The sequence below is a fragment of the Chiloscyllium plagiosum genome, chromosome 3, assembly GCF_004010195.1.
Source record: "Chiloscyllium plagiosum isolate BGI_BamShark_2017 chromosome 3, ASM401019v2, whole genome shotgun sequence".
Taxonomy (NCBI): Eukaryota; Metazoa; Chordata; class Chondrichthyes; order Orectolobiformes; family Hemiscylliidae; genus Chiloscyllium; species Chiloscyllium plagiosum.
Window position 1 is genome coordinate 73,711,622 of NC_057712.1, and position 22,717 is coordinate 73,734,338.

General features: G+C 40.8%; 1 protein-coding gene across 1 annotated transcript in view; it reads right to left on the reverse strand.

The window, feature by feature from the left end:
* Positions 1-4,231: 4,231 nt before the first annotated feature.
* slc35f1 (solute carrier family 35 member F1) overlaps positions 4,232-22,717 on the reverse strand; it is a 295,120-nt gene continuing 276,634 nt past the window's right edge. The window contains exon 8 of the mRNA XM_043684483.1: positions 4,232-5,551. Coding sequence (XP_043540418.1) covers positions 5,327-5,551 — 225 coding nt within the window. The 3' untranslated portion in view covers positions 4,232-5,326. The remainder of the gene's footprint in view (positions 5,552-22,717) is intronic.

Below are 22,717 nucleotides of genomic sequence, written 5' to 3' on the forward strand. Positions count from 1 at the left end.
GGGGATCTCCCATCCACCGCCTCCAACCTCATAGTCCCACAACCCCGCACCGCCCGCTTCTACCTCCTGCCCAAAATCCACAAACCTGACTGCCCCGGCCGACCCATTGTCTCAGCCTGCTCCTGCCCCACCGAACTCATCTCTGCATACCTCGACACGGTCCTGTCCCCCTTAGTCCAAGAACTCCCCACCTACGTTCGGGACACCACCCACGCCCTCCACCTCCTCCATGATTTTCGCTTCCCCGGTCCCCAACGCCTTATCTTCACCATGGACATCCAGTCCCTGTACACCTCCATCCCCCATCACGAAGGACTCAAAGCCTTCCGCTTCTTCCTTTCCCGCCGTACCCTTCCACTGACACCCTCCTTCGACTGACTGAATTGGTCCTCACCCTCAACAACTTCTCTTTTCAATCCTCCCACTTCCTCCAAACCAAAGGAGTAGCCATGGGCACCCGCATGGGCCCCAGCTATGCCTGCCTCTTTGTAGAATATGTGGAACAGTCCATCTTCTGCAGCGACACTGGCACCACCCCCACCTTTTCCTCCGCTACATCGACGACTGTATCGGTGTTGCCTCGCGCTCCCACGAGGAGGTTGAACAGTTCATCCACTTTACCTACACCTTCCACCCGACCTCAAATTCTCCCTCCCACTCCAATATCCTTTCAAGCCAGTTGGAGATGTCCTGCACCCTGGCACCGGGCAGGCAACACACAATGCGGGACTCCTGATCTGTCCCCCTAATTATAAAATCCCCTATAATAGCTACTTGTCTTTTTGCTCCCCCCTCCTGAATGGCCTTCTGCACCATGGTGCTCTGGTCAGCTAGCTCATCCTGTCCACAGCCCTGTCCCTCATCCATACAGGGAGCAAACATCTCATACCTGTTGGACAAGGTCAAGGGCTGAGGCTCCTCCACTCCTGAACTCAGAATCCCCTTACATGCCTAACTTACAGTCACACCCTGTTGTTCCTGATCACTCACTGAATTTGAATTACTTAATATACTGGGTGTGACTGCCTCCTGCAGCAAAGCGCCCAGGTAACTCTCCCCCTCCTAGATGTGCCGCAGTGTTTGAAGCTCAGATTCCAGATCAACAATTCTGATCCAGAGTTCTTCCAGCAACCAACACTTGATGCAGATGTGGTCACTGCCATTCACATTGGGATTAGCCAGTCCCACATCATTGGTCCAAACAAAGTCGGTTGATAGAGACAGTGAGGTCTTTGCATCACTATCAGAGGAAGTATCTGGGGATAACCATGAAGTAAAAACCACCTTAGTGCATATGAACAAGTACCACAAGCCTACAAAGACAACGTTTTAGGAATATAAGGAGGGAACCTGGTCAAATGAACATAGTTTGAAAGGCTCAAAGTAATTTTGCTAAATGGATAAGGGTATTAAAAATTGATCAAACATATGATGCTCTCACAGACACAATTATGCTGGAGGAATTCAAAAATTTACTTCCTGAAGTAGAGAATGCATATGGAAGTTCAGAGAGTTAAGACAGCAAGATTAGCCATTGGGGCACGGTGGCACAGTGGTTAGCGCTGCTGCCTCACAGTGCTCGAGACCCAGGTTCAATTCCCACATCAGGCAACTATCTGTGTGGAGTTTGCACATTTTCCCAGTGTCTGCGTGGGTTTCCTCCCACAATCCAAAAATATGCACGTTAGGTGAATTGGCCATTCTAAATTGCCCATCGTGTTAGGTGAAGGGGTAAATGTAGGGGAATGGGTCTGGCTGGGTTGCTCTTCGGAGGGTCGGTGTGGACTTGTTGGGACGAAGGGCCTGTTTCCACACTGTAAGTAATCTAATCTAATTAGCAGCAGAAATGGCAGATGATTATGAGCTGGTTCATAAATCAAAGTTTGGCTTCTGACATCAGTCTGTGAGGGATAGAAATTGGGGAAAAGAGAAATCCTCAGTTGATACGGGAAAAGGAAATCTCACTGAAGATAGTAAGCATAGCTTACCACATGATAAAAAGGAAACCCATGGGGAGGGGGGGGGTAAGAGAACTAAAAATGCTCAAACAAAAACAGAAATTGCTCAGAAGGCTCAACAGGTCAGGCAGCACGGGGGGAGAGAAATCAGAATTAACATTTCAGGTTCAGTGACCCTTCCTCAGAACGGTTACTGAACCCAAAATGTTAACTCTGGTTTCTCTCCACAGATGCTGTTGACCTGCTGAATCTTTCTAGCAATTTCTGTTTTTGTTTCTGGCTTCCAGCATCCACAGTTCTTCCATGTTTGTTTTTAAGTAAAAATGTTCAGGTGTTTATGGATAAGTTTTGTTGAAATGGCAAAGGAAGGCACAGTGGAAAGCTAAACAGCTACAGAAGAAGGTACCACCTGATCAGGAGTTAGTTGAGAAGTGCCAGATCTCTTTAAAGGATTTCTTTGTGGTTATAAGGTTTACTCATGGGTGCCAGGAGGAGCAGGTAAAGAAATTAAAATTTTCAGACAGCAAGTCAATTTTTGATCGTGAGAGATGAGGAAATATGTAATTCAGAAGGTGTGTTGCCAGAAAAGAAAATTGTAATATGTGAAATTCATGGTGTGAACAGCAGTGTTCCATTATATACAGTGAGGTTGGAGAGTCTTGGGAAAAGTGGAGAAGTGGTGGCAAGAGTAATAGAGAAATTCTCAGTTCCAGAAATACAGTTTATCCTTGGTAATGATATAGCTGGATCACAGGTGGGAGTGATACCTACTATGGCTGAAACACCAATGGAACATCAGGAAACTGAGGTGTTACAGGAAGCATATCCTGGGATTTTTCCTGAATGTGTGAGAACAAGGTCACAAATCACAGGTTAAAACAGGAGGAGAAATAAAGGAGTTGAGATAAGAAAGCTGACATTCAATGATCAGAAACGATGTTTTATCAAATAGTTGTGAAAACAAATAACAAGAATAGGTGGAGGATAAAGTGGATATTTTTAGTTCAGAGAAATTAGCTGAATTACAAAATCAGGATAAAAAAACTAAAGCAATTGTGTGAGAAAAAATACACAGAAGATGAATCTGAGTGTAGCCCAGAATGTTACTATCTTAAAAATGAAGTCTTGATGAGGAAGTTGAAACCATCACATATTCAGGCGGATAGGAAATGGGCAGAAGTTCATCATGTTGTATTCCCGAGTTATTGAAAGGAGGTGTTGTGGGTAGCACATGAATTATCAGTAAGACGTTATTTGGGAGTAATGAAAAGTCAAACCAAAATACAAAAACATTTTATTTGCCCAGGCTGAATAAGGATGTAGTTGACTTTTGCGGGACATGTCATCAGTGTCTGGTAATTGGAAAACTTCAGGTAGTGATAAAGCCAGCACCCTTAATACCCATCCCTGCATTTAGAGGCATAGAGACATACAGCATGGACACAGACCCTTTGGTCCAACTAGTCTATGCCAATCATGTTCCCAGTCTAAACTAGTCTCACTTGCCTGCACTTGGCCCATATCCCTCCAAACCTTTCCTATTCATGAACTTATCCAAATATCTTTTAAATGATGTAAGTGTACTTGCATCCACCACTTCTTCTGGCAGCTCATTAGCCATTCTCTGTGTAAAAAAGTTGCCCCTCATTTTCTTTTTAAATCTTTCTCCTCTCACCTTAAAAACATTCTCCCTAGCTTTGAACTGCCCCACCTTAGGGAAAAGACCTTTGCTATTCACCTTCTCTATGCCACACATGATTTTATAAACCTCTATAAAGTCACCCCTCAACCTCTTACACTCCAGCAGAAAATGTCCCAGCCTACTTTTACAACTCTAACTCTCCATTCCCAGAAACATCCTGGTAAATGTTTTCAGAACCGTCCTGAGTTTAATGACATCTTTCTTAATAACAGGGCAACCAGAACTGCAGTACTTCAGAACAAGCCTCATCAATATTCTGTACAATCTCAACATGACGTCCCAACTCCTATACTCAAAGGTATATAAATAGATATATTCTTATTCAACCTGAGATAAGTAGGAAATGGTTCCCCATTGAGATTCCATTATTGTTCTGTGGCTCAGACTGCAGCAACATTTACTATACTTTTTTTAAAATCTTACAACAAAGCACTCAATTTAAATGTGGTTGATAGAGTCAAGTGTGAGGTGTTATTGATGACTGACTCTGTAAAGACAATGATGTCTATTAAGAACCTCACCCTTAGAAGTGATACTACTTTTGAGGCCATTAACAATGGGAAACAAATCATTAAATTAATCAAAAATATAATTAAGTGTCTACATTTTACACAGCAATCACATTTGCCAAAAAAACCCACATATATGCATTCTGACATTTTCTCAATTTAGCAATTGTCCATAAAATCCAATCAGAGACACAACAACTCCTATTGTTTGGTTGAGGTGAATAACTGTCAGTTGAAGTTTTATTACAATAAGTACAGACAAAAATGCCTTTTGTTCCCAAATCAGATTTGTTCAGTGACCATTGCAAGTACTGGGCTGGAGTCTGTGTTGTGATATTATCTTTCATAAAGCATTTATTTGAAAACATCATACAGGCATTACATTGCCAAAGCCAGTCCATAAAGAGCATGCAGATATCAAAAAGATAAAGGGCTTCTTTCAATTGAACTGTTCATTTTTTGGTTTGTTTTCTTATAATGGTGTTGAGTTTTAACTGTATTGTGTTATTATCTTTTCTTTATTTTACAGCAGACTTCTACCCATGGGGTACAGTTCATACTTATTGTAATCTAACTGTGAGGAATACTAATTGTTAAAGCAACATTAAGGTACTACACAACTTGTCAAAATGTTAACAGCACAAGTTAGCAAATTCTAAACTATACAATAGCCCACCCTAGATTGACACAGGTTCAGAGGTCATATAATGGCATTTCATATAGAAAGATAACATCACCCTTTAAATGATTTCTTAGATGGCCTTAACATGGAAACATTTATGTGCAAAACAATGGGAATGATTGGAATTGAGAAAAAAAATACAGTGCATATTTAAACTCTGTTAAAATCCCCTTATTCCCAGACAGTGGTAGTGACATATATTATAAAAATGTTTTAGATGGCACTTTTTAAAACCATCAATTGATTGCAACCCACTTAAAAACTCTTAGTCAGTGAACTGACACATTAAACCGAATTGTTTCAAATTACAATTTACTAAACCCTACAATTAGTAAAAAGAAGTCTAGAAATTTGGTTTGTAAAATAAATATTAAAATGCAATAAACTGAAATTAGGGGCAATGCGGTGATGTAAACAAAAAGAAATTCCAGGAATGCAAAGACATTGAAGTGCAGGGAGCATCGTCGGTGCCTCCTCATGAAACTCGAACATGGGCTTCTTCCTCAGTCTCCTGTCCTAGGCTGGAGTATGTGACTGATGGCTCCACTTGTCCAGTGGTTGGCATCTCTACTACAGGGCCAGCAGGGTTACGAAACTGCTTGTATACACGTGGATCTTGAGCCACATATGTGGAAGTGGAAGAGTAGAATATTAACCCAAGAATGATTGTGAAAAAAGACAGAAGGTAGAGACCTGAAAACTAAAAATAAAAGGATGAGGTTCCATTAATGTCAGGATATATGAACTATATAGCATTGAGGAAATAGCAAGCAATTCACTGACATTCTATGCACAAACAAGTAACAGCTATGTTATATTGTAACTATGTGTTACCGTACAGAATGAGCTTAGTATTTTAATAGCTTTTGTAATGGTTTTAAATTATGTTCTGTCAAACAAGTAGTCAGAGATTTAACCATCTTTATAGCCAAGTTCATACAATATTTGAGTATTTGCATCAGTCAAATTGCAAGTTGAAATTTCAATTCTTCATCATTTTGAATCAACTGAATGTGAAACTTGCCTTTACTGTCCTTACCAAAGTTGTTTGAAAAAATTATGAACCACTTAAACTGACCTATAATTTTATTCACATCTTCTCTGTGCAGCCAAAATATGCCATCAATATCCAATAACCGTTTAAGGTTGAAAACACTGACGAGCAATTATCTGGAGTCTGCAATCCTTCAAAAGAGTCCCTTACTATGAGTAAGAATCAAGACCCTTCGAATCACTTACCTGAATAGTCAGTCAGGAAAGGGTTGAAGGGATAAAACCAGCTTTAACTCCAGTCTAATTATAAAATTGACTTTCTTATATAACTACTGTCACCTCAACCCATCTATCCCCATGAGCACCCCCATTTACAACAAAACCTGCTTCTGAAACTAACATCAACATATGTTAGATCAGCAGAAATTAGATTCTCAATGTCATGAAGAAATAGTCCTTGATTCTGCCACTAGTGGCTCAGTGGTTAGCACTGCTGCCTCACAGCACCAGGGACCTGGGTTAGATTACACCCTCAGGTGACTATCTGTGTGGGGTTTGCACAATGACTGGGTTTTTTCTGGGTGCTTCGGTTTTGTCCCACAGTTTAAAGATGTGCAGTTAGATGGATTGACTGTGCTAACTTGTCCATAGTGTGCAGGCTAGGTGGATTAGCCAAGGGAAATGCAAAATTACAGGGATAGGCTAGGGGGATAGGACTGGATGGAATACCCTTCAGAGAGTCAGTGTGGACTCGATGGGATGAATGGTCTGCTTCTATGCTGTAGGGAATATATGAACCATTTTGAACAGCGAGACAAGAATGGCACTAGAGAGCAGTAAGAGGCTCATTTGCTTATATTCCCGTCTAATGGACATCAATCACCATTGTTCCCTTTCCTTTTTTGATAAATCTGCACAGGCTTCCAAGAAGGTCCATACGTAGCAGAAGTCATTGCTGCAATTGGCATGCCAACACTCAGTGCCGTACACGGAACCTGAAAAGGTTGAGCAGGAACATTGACAATCATCAACATCACAGGGCACGTTCCATGGGCAGTGACCACCCATCCTTGAAGGGTGGGATCAGTCACATCCTCACTGCACACCTCTGACCCCACTAAGTCTCCCTTCAGTGCTGCACTTGGAGCACACAGGCACCTTTCCTTGTACTGCTGCTATCAGCACACTTTCAGCACAGGGACCAACACCCAGCTCATGTAGTGGGAGAGGATTTTATGTCACAGCCTCTTTGCTAGCTCTCTTACTGCTCAATCACTTTGTACCAATTTTGATGATCACAGCATCACTGCCTTGCCTTGTCCATTTGAGGCTTGTCTTTCTCATTCAGAACTTAAAGACTCACAATACATCTATGTTGACTTGAAAAGCCCCCCTGATGAAGAGCTTTTGCCTGAAACATCGATTTTCCTGCTTCTTGGATGCTATCTGACTTGCTGTGCTTTTTCCAGCACTACTCTAATCTAGGCTCTAATTTCCAGCATCTGCAGTACCCACTTTTGCCTATGTTGACTTGGTGTTTGGTGCAGACACAAAGTCAGGCAGCTTTCAATGGTTTCCAGCTGTGATCGGTCAAAGGCATAGGCATGTTGCTTTCTGGCACCATGCTATGTTACACCTGCACCATGTACCATTAGCATATGGGGTTAACACACTGCATGTGCTTCAACCATAGGGTCATGTGTCAAATCTTTGTTCACGTCAAGAAAGACAACCTTTACCGACAACCAGGCCCGAAAGGCAAAGACGATGTTTTTGCAGGGGATTAAATACAACTTACGCTGTTAGGTTCAGTAGGTCTGTATCATTAATCTAGGGAATGGGCCACACTCAGTCCTGCTGATCCAATGCAATCATTCTGGGGATTTAGAATAAGGCAGCTAGGGAGCTACACAGAGATGAATTAGGAGTCAATAAAAGTCTAGGGGTTATCTGAGCCACTGCTGCGGGAGAGAAGTTGGGTAAATCAATTGCATGCATTTGACGCAGCATGCTGGGATACTTTGGTGACAACAATTGAGATGGATGGGGGGGGGGGGGGCAACACAACAGATAAGGTGGAAGACAAGAGTGGTTTGGACAACATGGATTACTATGGGGGAGCAGAGAATCATTAACTGTCATAACCGTTGGCTTCGATGGGGGTCAATGGAGCATGATGGTTGGCATGTCTAAGCTGTAAAAGTGAAGCTCGGACTACCCAAATCCTGTGAATGAATAAAAGCAAACATGCATTGTGAAAGGCAGATCCTGGCTGGCTCTGCTTGAGGTGGTATCCATTTGAACTTTAAAAATAGCACAGGCCTCAGGAATCCGGGGAAAGCCCAGCAGTGGCATGTATTTCTCCTGTTGCTGAAGAGAAGATGGGTTGAGCAGAGCATTGAGGCATGGTGCTTATCTAATGAGGCGAGCTGCAACGAGCAAACTCACTAGGATGCAGAGAGTGAAACCCTTCATGAAAATTTCTGAAATTGACACTTAGCCAATCTTTAATAAAAGTCAGCTCAATGTACTGGCACTGTAATGTCAGCATATATTACCCAACCTAGGTTACAGTAAACCGTAGAATGGTTTAGAATGACATGGTGGTAGAATGACATGTAGACCAGAACAGTTAAGGATTCCAGTTCCTGAGAGTTCTTGGCAAAGTGTTGGAGTTTTACAACAACCTGGTCATTTTTATGGTCAATTTCTGGCCCTTTACATTTCCAGATTATTGAATTAGTTTCAGATTGTTATGGTGGTTTGTGGATAATTGCTGAATTTTATGCAGCTGTACTAATATTATTAACTTCAGCTGGCTAGAAATTTTAGGCCAAGAAAAAATGGAAATAGATGTTAATTATTGTGGGATACAAACATTTGTCATGTGTCCACTCATTTTATCAGCACGTCCAAGTTCTCTACAAGACTAACTCTATACTCCTCAGATTTGCAATAATTCAAAGTTTTGTGTGAGCAGCAAAATTTAAAATTGTGCCCTGCACACTGATGCACATATGTTATTAGCATGTATCAGAAAAAGCACTGGTTCTAGTGCCTCACTGGAAAATCACACTGAATCTCTTTCTCCATTCTGAGAAACTACTGTGCACCACTGTTCTGTTCCATGTCATTTAGCAATGTTGTATTAACACTCAAATAAAAGCAAAATACTGTAGATGCTGAAAGTCTGGAACAAAAAGTAGAAATGCTCGACAAATTCAGCAAGTCTGGCAGCATCTCTGGAGACAGAAACAGAGCTAACATATCGAGTCCAAAGACTTTTCTTCATCTGTTCCAAAACAGTAACTTGTTGGTATTAACTAATTAAATAAGCACAGACTAGAGGTCAAATCCCTGCTAGTTTTAGTGTGTGAAATTCTGTTCAACCACTCACTTACTGGGCAATACACTTACCCAATAAACTACTGAGGTCAATCAACATTAAAAAAAACATAAACCAGAAACACATTGGAAAGGGAAATGGCAAAATGATTAACTAAATAACTTGAGCTTGGTAGCAGATTGTAGCTTTTTCCCACACACTGTGAACAGCAATACATTTTCCAACTGTTGCTGAAATTCCTTCAAAAACTAGAAATTTTTGGTTTACTTTCAAGAACAAATTGTGAATACTGCATAATGTTTCACATTTCAATAATAAAACAGATTTGGTTAATACTTTTTGTTTTATGCTCTGTGAGGATATCAGTACTCAACTTCCACCGAGTACTTTTCACTAACAACTCATCTAGATAACTAAACTGGAGTGGGCTCTCATGACCTAGTGGTATTATTGCCAGACTGTTAATCCAGAGACCTAGCTAATGTTCTGAGGAGCCAGGTTCAAACCCCACCACAACAGATGGTAGAATGTGAATTCAATAAACATCTGGAGTCTGATATGACCATAAATCCATTGCCAATTGTTGGGGAAAAATCCATCTGATTTACTAATGCCCTTTAGGGAAGGAAACTGCCATCCTGGTCTGGCCTATATGTGACTCCAGACCCACAGCAATGTGGATGACTCTTAACTGTTGGCTGGACGATTAGGATTGGGCAATAAATGGCTAGCCCAGCAAGTGACACCTGCCTCCCCATAAATCACATGCTTCATTCAACCTTGAACTTTGCTTTGTTCTGAATTAGAATATGCTGAAGAAAGAATGTACTAAATTAAAAATACTACACTATGCCATTTTGAACTAAACTTTCTTTAATCAATCAAATGTGAATCAATAAAGGACTTCCAATTAATGGACACATACAAGATTTGTCAGTGAAGCTGAGGTTTATGCAATAGAAGACCCAATGGCAACATGAATACAGAAGTGGTTAAATGAAAGGAAACAGAGAGTTATGGCAATACACTTGTTTTTATGGATCGGAGGGATCAATAGTCAAGATTAGAGTGGTGCTGGAAAAGCACAGCAGGTCAGGCAGCATCCGAGGAGCATGAAAATCAACGTTTCAGGCAAAAGTCCTTCATTTTTGCCCGAAACATCAATTTTCCTGCTCCACGGATGCTGCCTGACCTGCTGTGCCTTTCCAGCACCACTCTAATCTTGACTCTAATCTCCAGCATCTGCAGTACCCACTTCCGCCTGGAGGGATCAATACCACAGCCACTACTCTTCTTGATACATTAATGACTTAATATGTATTGTTAACATATATTTATATATTGGTTGTTAAAAACGTAATTGAAAAATTTGCTACTGACTCTGAAGTATTCTGAACAGCAGATTGTCACAAATGTCAAGAGAACACAGGCTGGCTGGTGGAAGTGGATGGGCATATAACCGATGAAATTTAACGCAGAGATAAAGACAGGCACATGTTGTATGAAGAGCAAAGAGATGCAATTTAGATGTCAAATAGACGTGTTCAAGATAACATGGAATTTACACACAGCAGTTAGAAAGAAACTGTACTGTTTGGCAGAGAGGTTGAGACACATGGGACAAAGATTGAAGAGATTGATTCCAGACCAAAGGTAACATGAAAAAAACATTTTCATATCGTGAATGTTTTTGTTCTGGAATGTATTGCCTGAGAATATAGTGGAGTAGAGGCATATTAAACTGTGGCTTTCAAAAGAAGATTGAGTAAGCACTCAAATGTAAAAAAAAATTGCAGAGTTACAGGAAAATGATGGGTAAGTGGAGCGAGCTGAATTGTCTTGCAGACAACCAATCAGGAGTCAATGGGCTGAAAGGTCTTTTCTGTACTGTAAGCATTCTATAAGCCTATCAAGGATTCTCTTTTCCAGTGAAAACTGGTCAATTTTACTGATAAGGAAAGGAAGAATCGAATAGGAATGCAATCCAGTCAAAAAAAATCACAAGAAAGACTGTAAAAGTTTCTACATGCATATAAAAAGGAACAGTTTGATAATTCTGTGTCCATTACTAGCAGAGTCAGGAGAATTTTATAATGGGGGAATAGAGAAATGGCAGCAAAGCTGAATGATCACTTTCTGTCTGTTTTCACGACAGAAGAGACAATAAATCTCCCAAAATTAGAAATCCAAGTTAACTAGGAAAAACGAGAAATTGAAGAAATTTTGTATTAGTAAGAAGGTTGAACTGGAGAAGTTAATATGGCTGATAAGTCGATAAGTCTCAGGGCCTGCTATTCTACAGCAGATATTGTTGAAGGAGGTGGCTATAGAGATAGCTGACATATATTCAATATATTTTGGAATGGTTCCTGCAAATTTGAAGTTAGCAAACATCACTCCACTACTTAAGGAGAGAGTGAGAAACAGGGGTTAGAAATTGTAGATATACAAAGGGGCCTAGATGTTTTTGTCAATAAATCACGGAATCATGATATGCAGGGACAGCAGTTATTAAGAAGTCCACTGAAATGTTAGCCTTTATCGAAAGAAGATATGAGTACATGAGTAGTGAAGTCCTGCTTCAACTGTATTAGTCTTGGTTAGTCCTTACCTGGAGTAATGTGTGCAGTATTGGTTTCCTTACTTCAGGAAAAAAAACATTATTGCCTTAGAGGGTGTGCAATGAAGGTTCACCAGACTTGTTCCTGGGATGGGGGGAACTGTCCTATGAAGACACACTGGGCAAAGACGGCCTGCATTCTCTAGACCTTCTAAGACTGAGAGGTGTATCCATTTTAATCTACACAATACATAGAGGGGTAAATACAGAAAAGATGCAGACAAAATGTTTATCCTGATATGTAAGTCCAGAACTGGGGGAGCAATTTTAAAATAAGGTAGATGCCACTTAGAGCTGAGATAACAAGACTTTTTTTCCCTCAGAGTGTTGTGAATCTTTGGTTTTCTCTACCTTGGAAGACTATTTAAGATCAGTCTTTGAATGTGTTTAAGGTAGAGATTCATAGATTTCTGATTACCAATGCCATAAAGGTAATAAATGGCAGAGCAGGCTGCGGACTGAATAGCCTTCGCTATGTTACTTGATAGCTGCATCCTCTCAATTCTGTAACATTTTAGTCAGAAAAAGGCCCTTTAATCCCTCTGTCTAGCATTTGGATGTTATCGTGCAATAATTCTTACATCTGGGTCATTTAATTCACAGTTATTTACCTTTATCACAAATTGATGTGCTGCCTTGTAAAATATGTTGAGAAAATCTACGTATAGCGCTTTCATTGCATTGCCTGTGTCTCCTCTTCTTATCAATTCTTAAGGTATTCAATAAAATTGTTTAAAATATATTCCTCTTAGAAGTTAATCAGGACTATTTTTTGTCAATATATTCCCTGTGCCATTTGATCTTGAAGATTCTAGGATTTTCCTCATTGCAGATATTAAGTAAAATTATTTGAAATCTCTTCCTGAAGATTGGAATTGGATTCCATAATACTATTCCTTTTTTAAAATTGATTTTTAAAACATATATATTTGGTGACTGGAGCCTCTGTATTTTCTCCCTAGTTTTCTTGAATGTCCACTGGCACAAGCGCCTTGTCCTCAGGTTTTATTTGTTGTTTTTTCTCTTTCTACATTAATCATCATAATATTCCTCTCAACCTTTATACTTATTCTCTGTCTGATAGTGTCTTCAATGAAAACTGAAGCAGCACTCATTATTACTTCCACTTTTCAATATCATTTACTGTGAATTTATCATCCTCTTCTTCAATTACAGAAGGTGTGCAATACTGGCAGGACCAATACTTATTGCCCTTGCAACAACTTTACTACAACTGCATGCTTGCTAAACCATTTGGAGGGCAGTTAAGAGTGAAATACATTGCTGTGGTCCTGGAGTCAAATATGGGACACACCATGTTGACAAATTTTGTTCCCTAAAGGACATTAGTGAACCAGGTAAAATTTTATGTCAGTTTCTGTGAATACCTCTGTGTTTCAGATTTAATTAAAATTTAAGTTCCTTTGTTGCGATATGAACTTCTGTTTTTGGATCATGAATCCAGGCTGGTGGATGACGAGTCCATTATCATAATTAATACACTACCTCATCTTTGATTATCATTCTGGATCAAGCTTGTCCTTCAGTTGTCCTATTGTAAGACTTCTGAGTTTTGATGGAGTAAAAACAATGACTGCAGATGCTGGAAACCTGAGTTTTGATGACTTGGCTAATACATATATTCTAACACATACAAACTCACATACATTCTTCCTTGCCTTCAAGAAACCATTTGGACTGTTATTACATAGCTTTGGATCAAGGGGTAAATGATGCGGTGTTCGTTCATTGATCTGTTACTCTGGGTTCACATTACCGACATACAATTAGGATAGTCACAGTTAACGAGAGAATGGCTGAAACTTTTCTTGCCAAATTATCCAAGTAGACAGACAATTTCATAAATTATTTATTTATTGACTACAAAACAATAACTTGACTGTACAAACAATTAGTAGATATGAGTACCTACCTATCAGTTGGAATAATGACAATTACAGGATGGAACTACTCAACAAAATGACAGCGGAATGTGTAAAAGGCAATTCAATTGTGACACTAATTCAGCAATAGTAGAATTGCTGACTATTAAGTGATGGTTAAGATCAGTGTCTGATACTCTTGCAAATTAATGATATTACTTTAAAAAAAAAGCTCAACAGATAGTTGACAAGTTAACAGTCTGGCAGAACTAGTCTACTGGATAAAATAACATCTAGGTTTTAGAGGTTTGAAAAGATCTGAAACTTATCTTATGAACAGTGGTGCAGTGATAGTGTTCCTGCCTCTGAGCCAGGAGGCCTAGGTTCACGTTCCATAAGTGTATGGCTACATATCTGAACAGGCCGATTTGGAAAACATCTGTTCTTATGAGCAAAGTAGTTAAGTCAATCTATTGCCTTGCCTGGGATGCGGGACTTAATTAATGAGAGACTGTCAATTCCTAGCTGACAATCAGTCAGTTGCTATAATTTGATAGTTCCTAACTTAAGGCAGAGGGGTCATGATTCACGAGGATCCTTCACTCTGTCCTGTTGCGGTAAGCAGGCAAGCCTTCATTTGAGTGAAGCCTCCCTTGTTGAATGTCCTTTGCTCCTGGCTGAGGTGGAGGTGGGAGAAATACTCCCTGAAAACTGTTGCTCTTCCTGCCTCTGTGCAGAGTTTCTGCTCCCTGCAGCCTCAGAACAATTTCCCTGCAAACCCAGAGACATCGAAACTACAAGCCCCATCCCTGACCCAGCCTTTCTGTGGATAGGTCACAAAATCCCTCCGCCTTTCGTGTGATGATGCAGCCACATGACCTGCAAGCCCAGTAAATTGCCACATCACTTAAAAAGAAAGATCCAGAAGACTCCCATCAACCACAGAAATCATTTAAAATTCTCTCTCTTACAAGTTGAGCAATTGGCCCTTCAAACCTCGCGAGTGGGGGCTCCTCTTGGAGATGAGAGTGATTAGCATGGTTCACGTTTCTAGAACTAGTGTTAATTCAATGTTAACAGCTCAATCGGCTCACTAGAAAAGCTTCTGGCATACGTTTGGTATCTCCATGCTGCTACTCATGCAATGTGGGGTGCCAACTGGGCAATGTCAGAAGCAGCTGGAAACATAGTAGGCACAATTTTCTCACTTGAAAGCATACCTAATACAGAAACCAAAAGTACATGGAGCCCAACTGACTTTTTCAGTCCATATCTTTCAACTGATTTTTGTCTGTACCCTGCTATTGGATTACATTCTGTATGTTGCATGCAGTATGAAGATCCAATATAACATGGTGCACAAAGAATTTTGTTTTGCTATTTTAGTAAACACCAATGATAACAACTGACACTTTTGAAGTAGCCTGATGTCTTAAGTAAAGCCAATTGACTCCTTAATGTAGCTCCTTACAGGATGTGACTTTCATAATGTAAGTGTTCAAGAATACAGATTATTATAGATACTGAAATATTGTCTCTAAATAAGCTATTGCTAGATTTGATGACTGAAGAATTTCTATAATTCACACATTGTTCATGCAGAAAGTATAAGTGTTATCAGCTGATACAATTGATTGAATCATAGATTTCAGGGGCGACAATTAGTTTTGCTCATTTTCAGCCATGGAGGACACAGTTTGTGCTCTTTTATGCCTAATCCCATTGAGGCTAGCAGCACGCATATTTGTGAGCCTTGGTTGTAATGTTAACCTGACCAGGTCTGAACTACTGGCTGGCAGAGCATTTAGCAGGATGTCAAGTTGTGTGTGTGATAGCACTTGGTGCAGTCAACCTATCAGTCTCAAATAAGTTGCACTAAATGAAGGAGATCTGTTCCTGAACACCTGTATTGAGATTAACGAGATGTAGGAGATGCAAAATGAAGCAACAACAGTCCTAGGTTCATGAATGCACACTGTAAGTCTTTGCAATGGAAGTAATTAAGAGAAGAGATGCTAAAATCAATGGTGCCAGGATCAGGAACCCCTCAAAGTCATTTTCTGAAGTGACTGGTCAGCTCCACACTCTGTGTGGAGTAGTATGCCTAAGTCAGAATGACACAGGAGTATTCCAGTGTGTGTATGTTTCAGCAATTCTAAGTGAGGGAGGAAAAATAAATGGCCAAAGTTCATCTGTTATTTAAAAATCCATGCTAAAAGCGCTTGCCTGTGACCACCAGGTGAGGTGATCATCAGTGACATGATTCATTAGTTCAAAACATAACAATATAACCCCAGTTATACTCTTTTCCACCTTCGTCTGTCAGGCAGAAGATACAAAATTTTGAAAACATGTACCAACAGATTCAAGAACAGCTTCTTCCCTGTTGTTATCAAACTTTTAATGGACCTCTCACATATTAAAGTTGATCTTTCTCAGCATCTTCTTTGTAGCTGTAACACTATATTTTGCATCCTGTTCTTTTACCCTGATGTACTTATATAAGGTTGATTTATCTGGATAGCCCGCAAAACAGTACTTTTCACTGTATCTCAGTACATGTGACAATAATAAAATCAAATCAAATCAAAATATCAATTTACACCATCTATTCACCGAGATTCAATGGAACTTTTTTTTTATTATTCACTGTGTAGACACAGCATTTATATGGTGATTCCAGTTCAGTTTCCAGTCAGTAGTAACATTGAGGATGTTGAGAATGGGAGAGTCAGTCACGGTAGTGCCAATGAATGTCAAAGAGGCCAAAAAGTGGCAAGCAACATTTGCACCACACAAATGCCAGGCAATGACCAACAACAATAATGGACAATCTAATTACCACCCCTTGACATTCAATAACATCCCCCACTGTCAACATCCTGTAGATGACAACTGACCACAAACTCAACTGGACTCACCAGCTAAAGCAGATCAGAGGAAAGGAATGCTGTGGCAAATAACTCAACTCCTGACTTCCCAAAGCCTGTTCACTATCTTCAAGGCATAGGACAGGATTGTGATGAAATACTCCCCACTTGCCCAGATGGGTGCAGTTCCAATGAAACTCATGAAGCTTGACACCACAAAGAGCAAAGGAGCCCGCTTGACTGGCACCATATCTATAAGCACCACCACATTCAGTAGCAGCAGTGTGTACTATCTACAAGATGCAGAAATGCAACAAAAATCCTCAGACAGCACCTTCCAAATCCACAACCACTTTCGTCTAGAAGGACAAGGGTAGCAGATACATGGGAACACCATAAGCTGCAAGTTCCCTTCCAAACCACTCACCATCCTGACATGGAAATATACAGGGTAAAAACAATGACTATAGATGCTGGAAACCAGATTCTGGAATAGAGTGATGCTGGAAAAGCACGGCAGTTCAGGCAGCATCCGAGGAACAGGCTGTATACAGCCAAACCAGAATGCTGGAATTCCCTCCTTAATAGAATTGCGGGTCATCCTATAGGACATGGCCTGCAGCGGTTCAAGGAGGCAGCACAGCACCACCTTCTCAAGTGCAACTAGGGATGGGCAAGAAAATGCTGGCCAGCCAGCAACACCCATGTCCAATTAGTGAATGAGAAGGCAGCATTCAGTTCTGAACACTGATGATGATTTGTCTGGGAAGTGTAGCTAGTGCCACATCCATGCCATCACGGCTGATTCAGCTGTACATAAGGAAGTTTGGAACAGCAACAATATTGGGAGATTTGGTGGTATGAGGAACAAACAAGTGTTCCTGTGGCAGCAGAATGATGTGCTGCCTACCTGGTACCAGAATCAAGAATCAGCGGAATTGGCAGACAGGATTTGATGCAAAAAAGTGTGAACTAATTAATTTTGATAGGAAGGACACAAAAAAAAATAAACACATGGTATAATCTTAAAAGAGCAGAAGGACGTGTGCATAAATTAATAATGTGACAAGATGGGTTGAGAGAACAGATAATAAAGCATATGGTATCCTAGTTTTATCAATAAGTACATAGATTACCAAAATAAGAAAGAAATATTAAAATATCAGTTTGACCTTAAGTGCAATATTCTGTCTAGTTCCAGCTACATGCTTTAGGATGAGTGTGAAGGCAGCAAAGATTCAAGGGAATGTTTCTAGGGATGGGAAACTTCAGTTATGTAGATAAATTGGAGGACTTTGCATTGTACTTCTTGGAGAAGAGAAGATTAAAAGGAGATTCAGTAGAGATATTCAAAAACATCAGGGATCTGGACAGAGTTTAAAAAAAGAGAAACTATTCCAATTGGTGGAAGGAATGACAAGCAGCAATCTGTGAAGATGTAAATTTCGAATGTACACAGTTTCAAGGATGCTGCATTTGGCTGCTTCAAATGTTAGCACCATTCAATTTTAGCCAGAAATTTAAAAAAAGGTATTTATTGCAAGTTTCCAATTGATTAGTCAGGACAATTCAGGGTTCATTGTAGAGAATTTCAGAGGTTATAGGTTATTGGAAACAATATGGAGTTGAAGACAGGAAACAGAGACAGCAGCAGGCTTCATGTTAGGAATGCTGCAGTTAACTGTTTTTTGGAAGGCAATTGAATTACACATATTCTACGTAGAGGACTCAGTGAGGAATCAAGGGCAGTTGGATGACTCTTTGCAACCTAACTTGTGACCAAGCTCTAGAAATTAGTCGGCAGCTAAGTGTTGGAGTCAGGACTGAGAAGAAGTCTTAGGGAACTGAGCAAGTGGGAAGATTACTGGCTTTGTATTGGGGAAGCTGTAAGGTGGTTGGAAGAAACCTGGGAGTATTAACACCCTAGTGTAACTGGAAGAGGCACTGAAAAGCACACAAGCAATATTTGCCAGATGCTGCTGAGCAAGATTGGAGCTTGGGGGAAAGAATCTTGGGTGCAGGACTGGAGCTGTGAGGCTAGATGTTGGTGAAGTGCTGGACTTATGCTTATGGATGAGTACTGTAATGTAGATTATAAGTCCTGAGGCGCTTGGACTCAGGAAGGGAACAATTGTTGAGGTAGTTTTTGATGGAATGGCACTTGAGGAGTTTTAAGGGGTGGCATGGTAGCTCAGTGGTGGGGGAGGTGGCACAGTGGTTAGCACTGCTGCCTCACAGTGTCAGGGACCTAGATTTGATTCTAGCCTCAGGCAATTGTCAGTGTGGCGTTTGCACATTTACCCCTGTCTGCATGGGTTTCCTGTGGTGCACCGGTTTCTTCTAACAGCCCAAGGATGTGCAGGTTAAGTGGAGTTGGCCATGGTAAATTACGATAGTATCCAAGGACATGTAGGCTTAGGTAGGTTAGCCATAGGAAAATGCAAAGTTACAGGGACAGGGTAGGGGCTTGGATGAGATGCTCTTTGGAGAGGTGGTGTATAGGCCAAATGGCCTGCTTCTACACTGTATGGATTCTACAATTCAATTCTATGATTAGGCCAGATCTGTTTTTCGTGGAGCATCAGAGGCTGAAGGGTGACCTTATAGAGGTTTATAAAATTATGAGGGTCAAGGATAGGATAAATAGACAAGGTCTTTTCCCTGGGGTGGGGGAGTCCAGAACTAGAGGGCATAGGTTTAGGGTGAGAGGGGAAAGATATAAAAGGGACCTAAGGAGCAACTTTTTCAGACAGAGGGTGGTGTGTTAAGGGAATGAGCTGTCAGAAGAAGTGGTGGAGGCTGGTACAATTACTTATGCTCAAAACGCTGACTCTCCTGCTCTTCGGATGCTGCTTGACCTGCTGTACTTTTCCAGTGCCACACTTTCCGACTCTGATCTCCAGCATCTGCAGTCCTCAATTTTCCCAATTAGAACATTTAAAAGGCATGGGTATATGAATAGGAAGGGTTTACAGGGATATGGGCCAAGTGCTGGCAAATGTGGTCAGCATGGACGAGTTGGACCGAAGGGTCTGTTTCTGTACTGTACATCTCTATGACTCTATCTGCAAAAGTGAAGAATTGTAATCCTTGTGAAGTTTGATAAGTTTTTATGATCTACTCTGTCAGCATCTGGGGGGTATTATACCAATATTTACCATTTGTTAACTCTGGGTGTTAGAAATAGATTGTGCACGTATTCTAGATCGTATTCTTGTTCTGAAGTTGTACAGTAAAGATTTTTGTTGTTTGTTCAAAATCATGGAATCTTGTGGCTTTATTCACTTAGCACGCTCACTTGGACTCACACCCTGATTTACTTGAAAAACAAAGGTTACTGGTCTCTAGCCAAATTGGAACATACTGTTTGCTGATCTGATCTGGGATTCTAACATTTCTGACAAATGAAGTATATGCAGGGGAATGAAAACAAGTTGGGGTTTGGCACAAAGTAAGTTTCTTCTTTGAAGTGCCAGCACAGTCATTTCATTTTCAATGCTGCAGTATTTGGGATGTAGAGATACTCAGGGCTATTAGGAAGGGACTTTCAGGATTTTGACCCAACAATAGTAAAGGGAGGGTGTTAGTAGTCCCAAGCCAGGATGGTGTGTGACTTGGAGGGAAACCTGCAGGTGATCATGCTTTGCATTTGCTGCCATTGTCCTTATCAGTGATAGAGATCAGCGGTTTGGAAGGTGCTATCGAAAGACCCTTGATAAGTTATTGCAGTGCCTTCTTGTAGATAGGTCACACTGCTGCCACTGTGCATCAGTGGAGGGAAGTGCATGGTGAAGGTGGTGCTCATCAGTTGGGTCGATTTATCATGGAAGGTGTTAGATTTCTGGAGTGTTGTTGGAGCTGCATTCCTCCAGGCAAGTAGAGTGTTGTATCACTCTCTTGACCTGTGCTTTGCAAATGTCAGATAGACTTTTGGGAGAAAGGAGATGAGCTAGTAGCTGCAGAATTCCTAGCCTCTGACTTTCTCTTCACAGTGTTTATATGTAGTTCATTTCTGCTTAATGGTAATGTGTGTCAGGGTCCATAATGTCTTTGAGCATTGAGGGATCACAAATAGATTTTCTATTGCTGGAGATGGTCATTGCGTTGCCTGGCACTTATGAGTCGTGAATACTACTTTCCACTTATCAGTCCAAACCTCTCCAGGTTCTGTTGCATATGGACATGGTCTGTTACTGTATTTGGATATGGATTTCCTCACTACCTGAGGTGCCACAAATGATGTTGAACATCAGCAAACATCTCCAGTTCTGACAGTGTGATGGAGGGAAGGTCATTGATGGAGCAGCTGAAGATGGTCAGACCTAGGACCCTACATCCCGGAGGAGCTGTTGCAGTGATGTACTGGAGCTGAGATGACTGACTTCCAACAACCACAACGTCTTCCTTTGTGCAAGGTATGACCCCACACAGAGGAGATTTTTCACCCTGATTGCCCATTGACTCCAATTTCACTTGGGCTCCTTGATGCTAAGCTCAGTCAAATGCTACCGTCAAGGGAAGTCACACTTGCCTCATCTTTGGAGTTCAGCTCATTCAACCACAATGGGCCAAATAGTTTCCTTCTGTCCTATAACAATTCTGTGATTAGTGTATGCATTCATAAGCATCTCACCTGAACTCACTAAGTGTTGATCCTTTCAGTTTGCACAGCTGGTCCAATCCTATGTACATCTGAATCAATGTAATGGAGAGTGATTAAGAAAGGGAATTAGCAGGATTTGTGAGCCCCCAAAGAGCAGATTGGCCATGCCAACATTAAGAATGATTTGATTTCACAATCTGTGCTTTTTGCATGATTCTGGCACATGCATGTCATGCCTGCACTGACATCCTTAGAACCAGGGTGCAGTTTGTCTCATGGACAGAATAGCCAGAGCCTTCTGACTGACACTTTAAGAGTTTCAGGCTTTGCTATGCTGCCAAATTTCACAGTCTAAAACTGAACTGCTGGCTGGGGATATAAATTACTCATCCTCTGTGTTACAGCATACTCAGACAGATTGAGTGTTCCCTTTTGAGAACTCTTTAAACCTCAAATATTCCCAGCATGGCAATGAAAATATATGGGTCATATCTCAGGGTAATTACTTGTCATCCCGAGTAGACACCTCAAGAGCTTTCTTTCCTTTTAAAGAGTTGAGGATATGTTATTGACACTGGCTGACATCTAGTACTTTACTTGGATGAATAATTAACAGATTAACATTTAAAATAATGAGAATGGGGGTACAGACTGGAATCAAATTGCAGACTGGAGATTTAAATCATTGAATTACCCCTAACCACTCTATGCACTTCATATTTAAAGTAGAGAATACAGTATTTATTTATTATGTATTACACATATACTTCAGTAACTAGAAATACATAAAGAAATATTAATGATCACATGAGCTGTCTAATCCAACGTACTTTCCTTTTTGCAATTCCAAGATGGTGGCAGAGTAGCAGTGCAGTGTGAGGGCTCCTGCCCAGAGCATCTGCTCCACTTGCTTTAACTTTTTTCTTTTTTTCCCTTTAATCTACTTACCTTCTGTGGAGAGCGAGTTTGTATAGCGCAGAGGAGATCAAAACGTGTGGGAGATCAACCCATTGCAAGGAGAGTGATTCCAACATGGCGGTGCGAGAGGTGTACGATATCTGTAATGGCTGCGAGCGCAGGGGAGATCAAACTTACCTACAGAGAGCTTGGTCATGATTGTAAGGCTGCCGAAGACGTTACAGCTTGTTGTGGCCTGGAGCGTGGCAATGGCTGGAGGGGTCTAGTTCAGGGCTTTGATGGTCAGAAATCACACCCAATGTGGGAAGAATGAGCCAAATGCTGTAGTGAGGGAGGTCCCCTGACATCTGGGGGGCGGGGGAAGAGGTCTCCCAGAGAGTGGGCCAAGGTGGAGCAGACTGAATCCTTGTCGGGAGTGTGAGCTCAGCACGGCTAAACACTTCAGAAAGACTGTTGAACTTTTAATTTACTTCTTCATTTTTCTACTTTATACTAAGAGGGACTGTATTGTTTAACTTTTAACTTTGTTTCGTTATTTTTCTATTTTGTACCTAAGATTTTGTACCTCGGTACCTTTTTATATAAGATGGTGCTGGGAATGGTAACATTGTTTCCTTTTCACTGCACTCATGT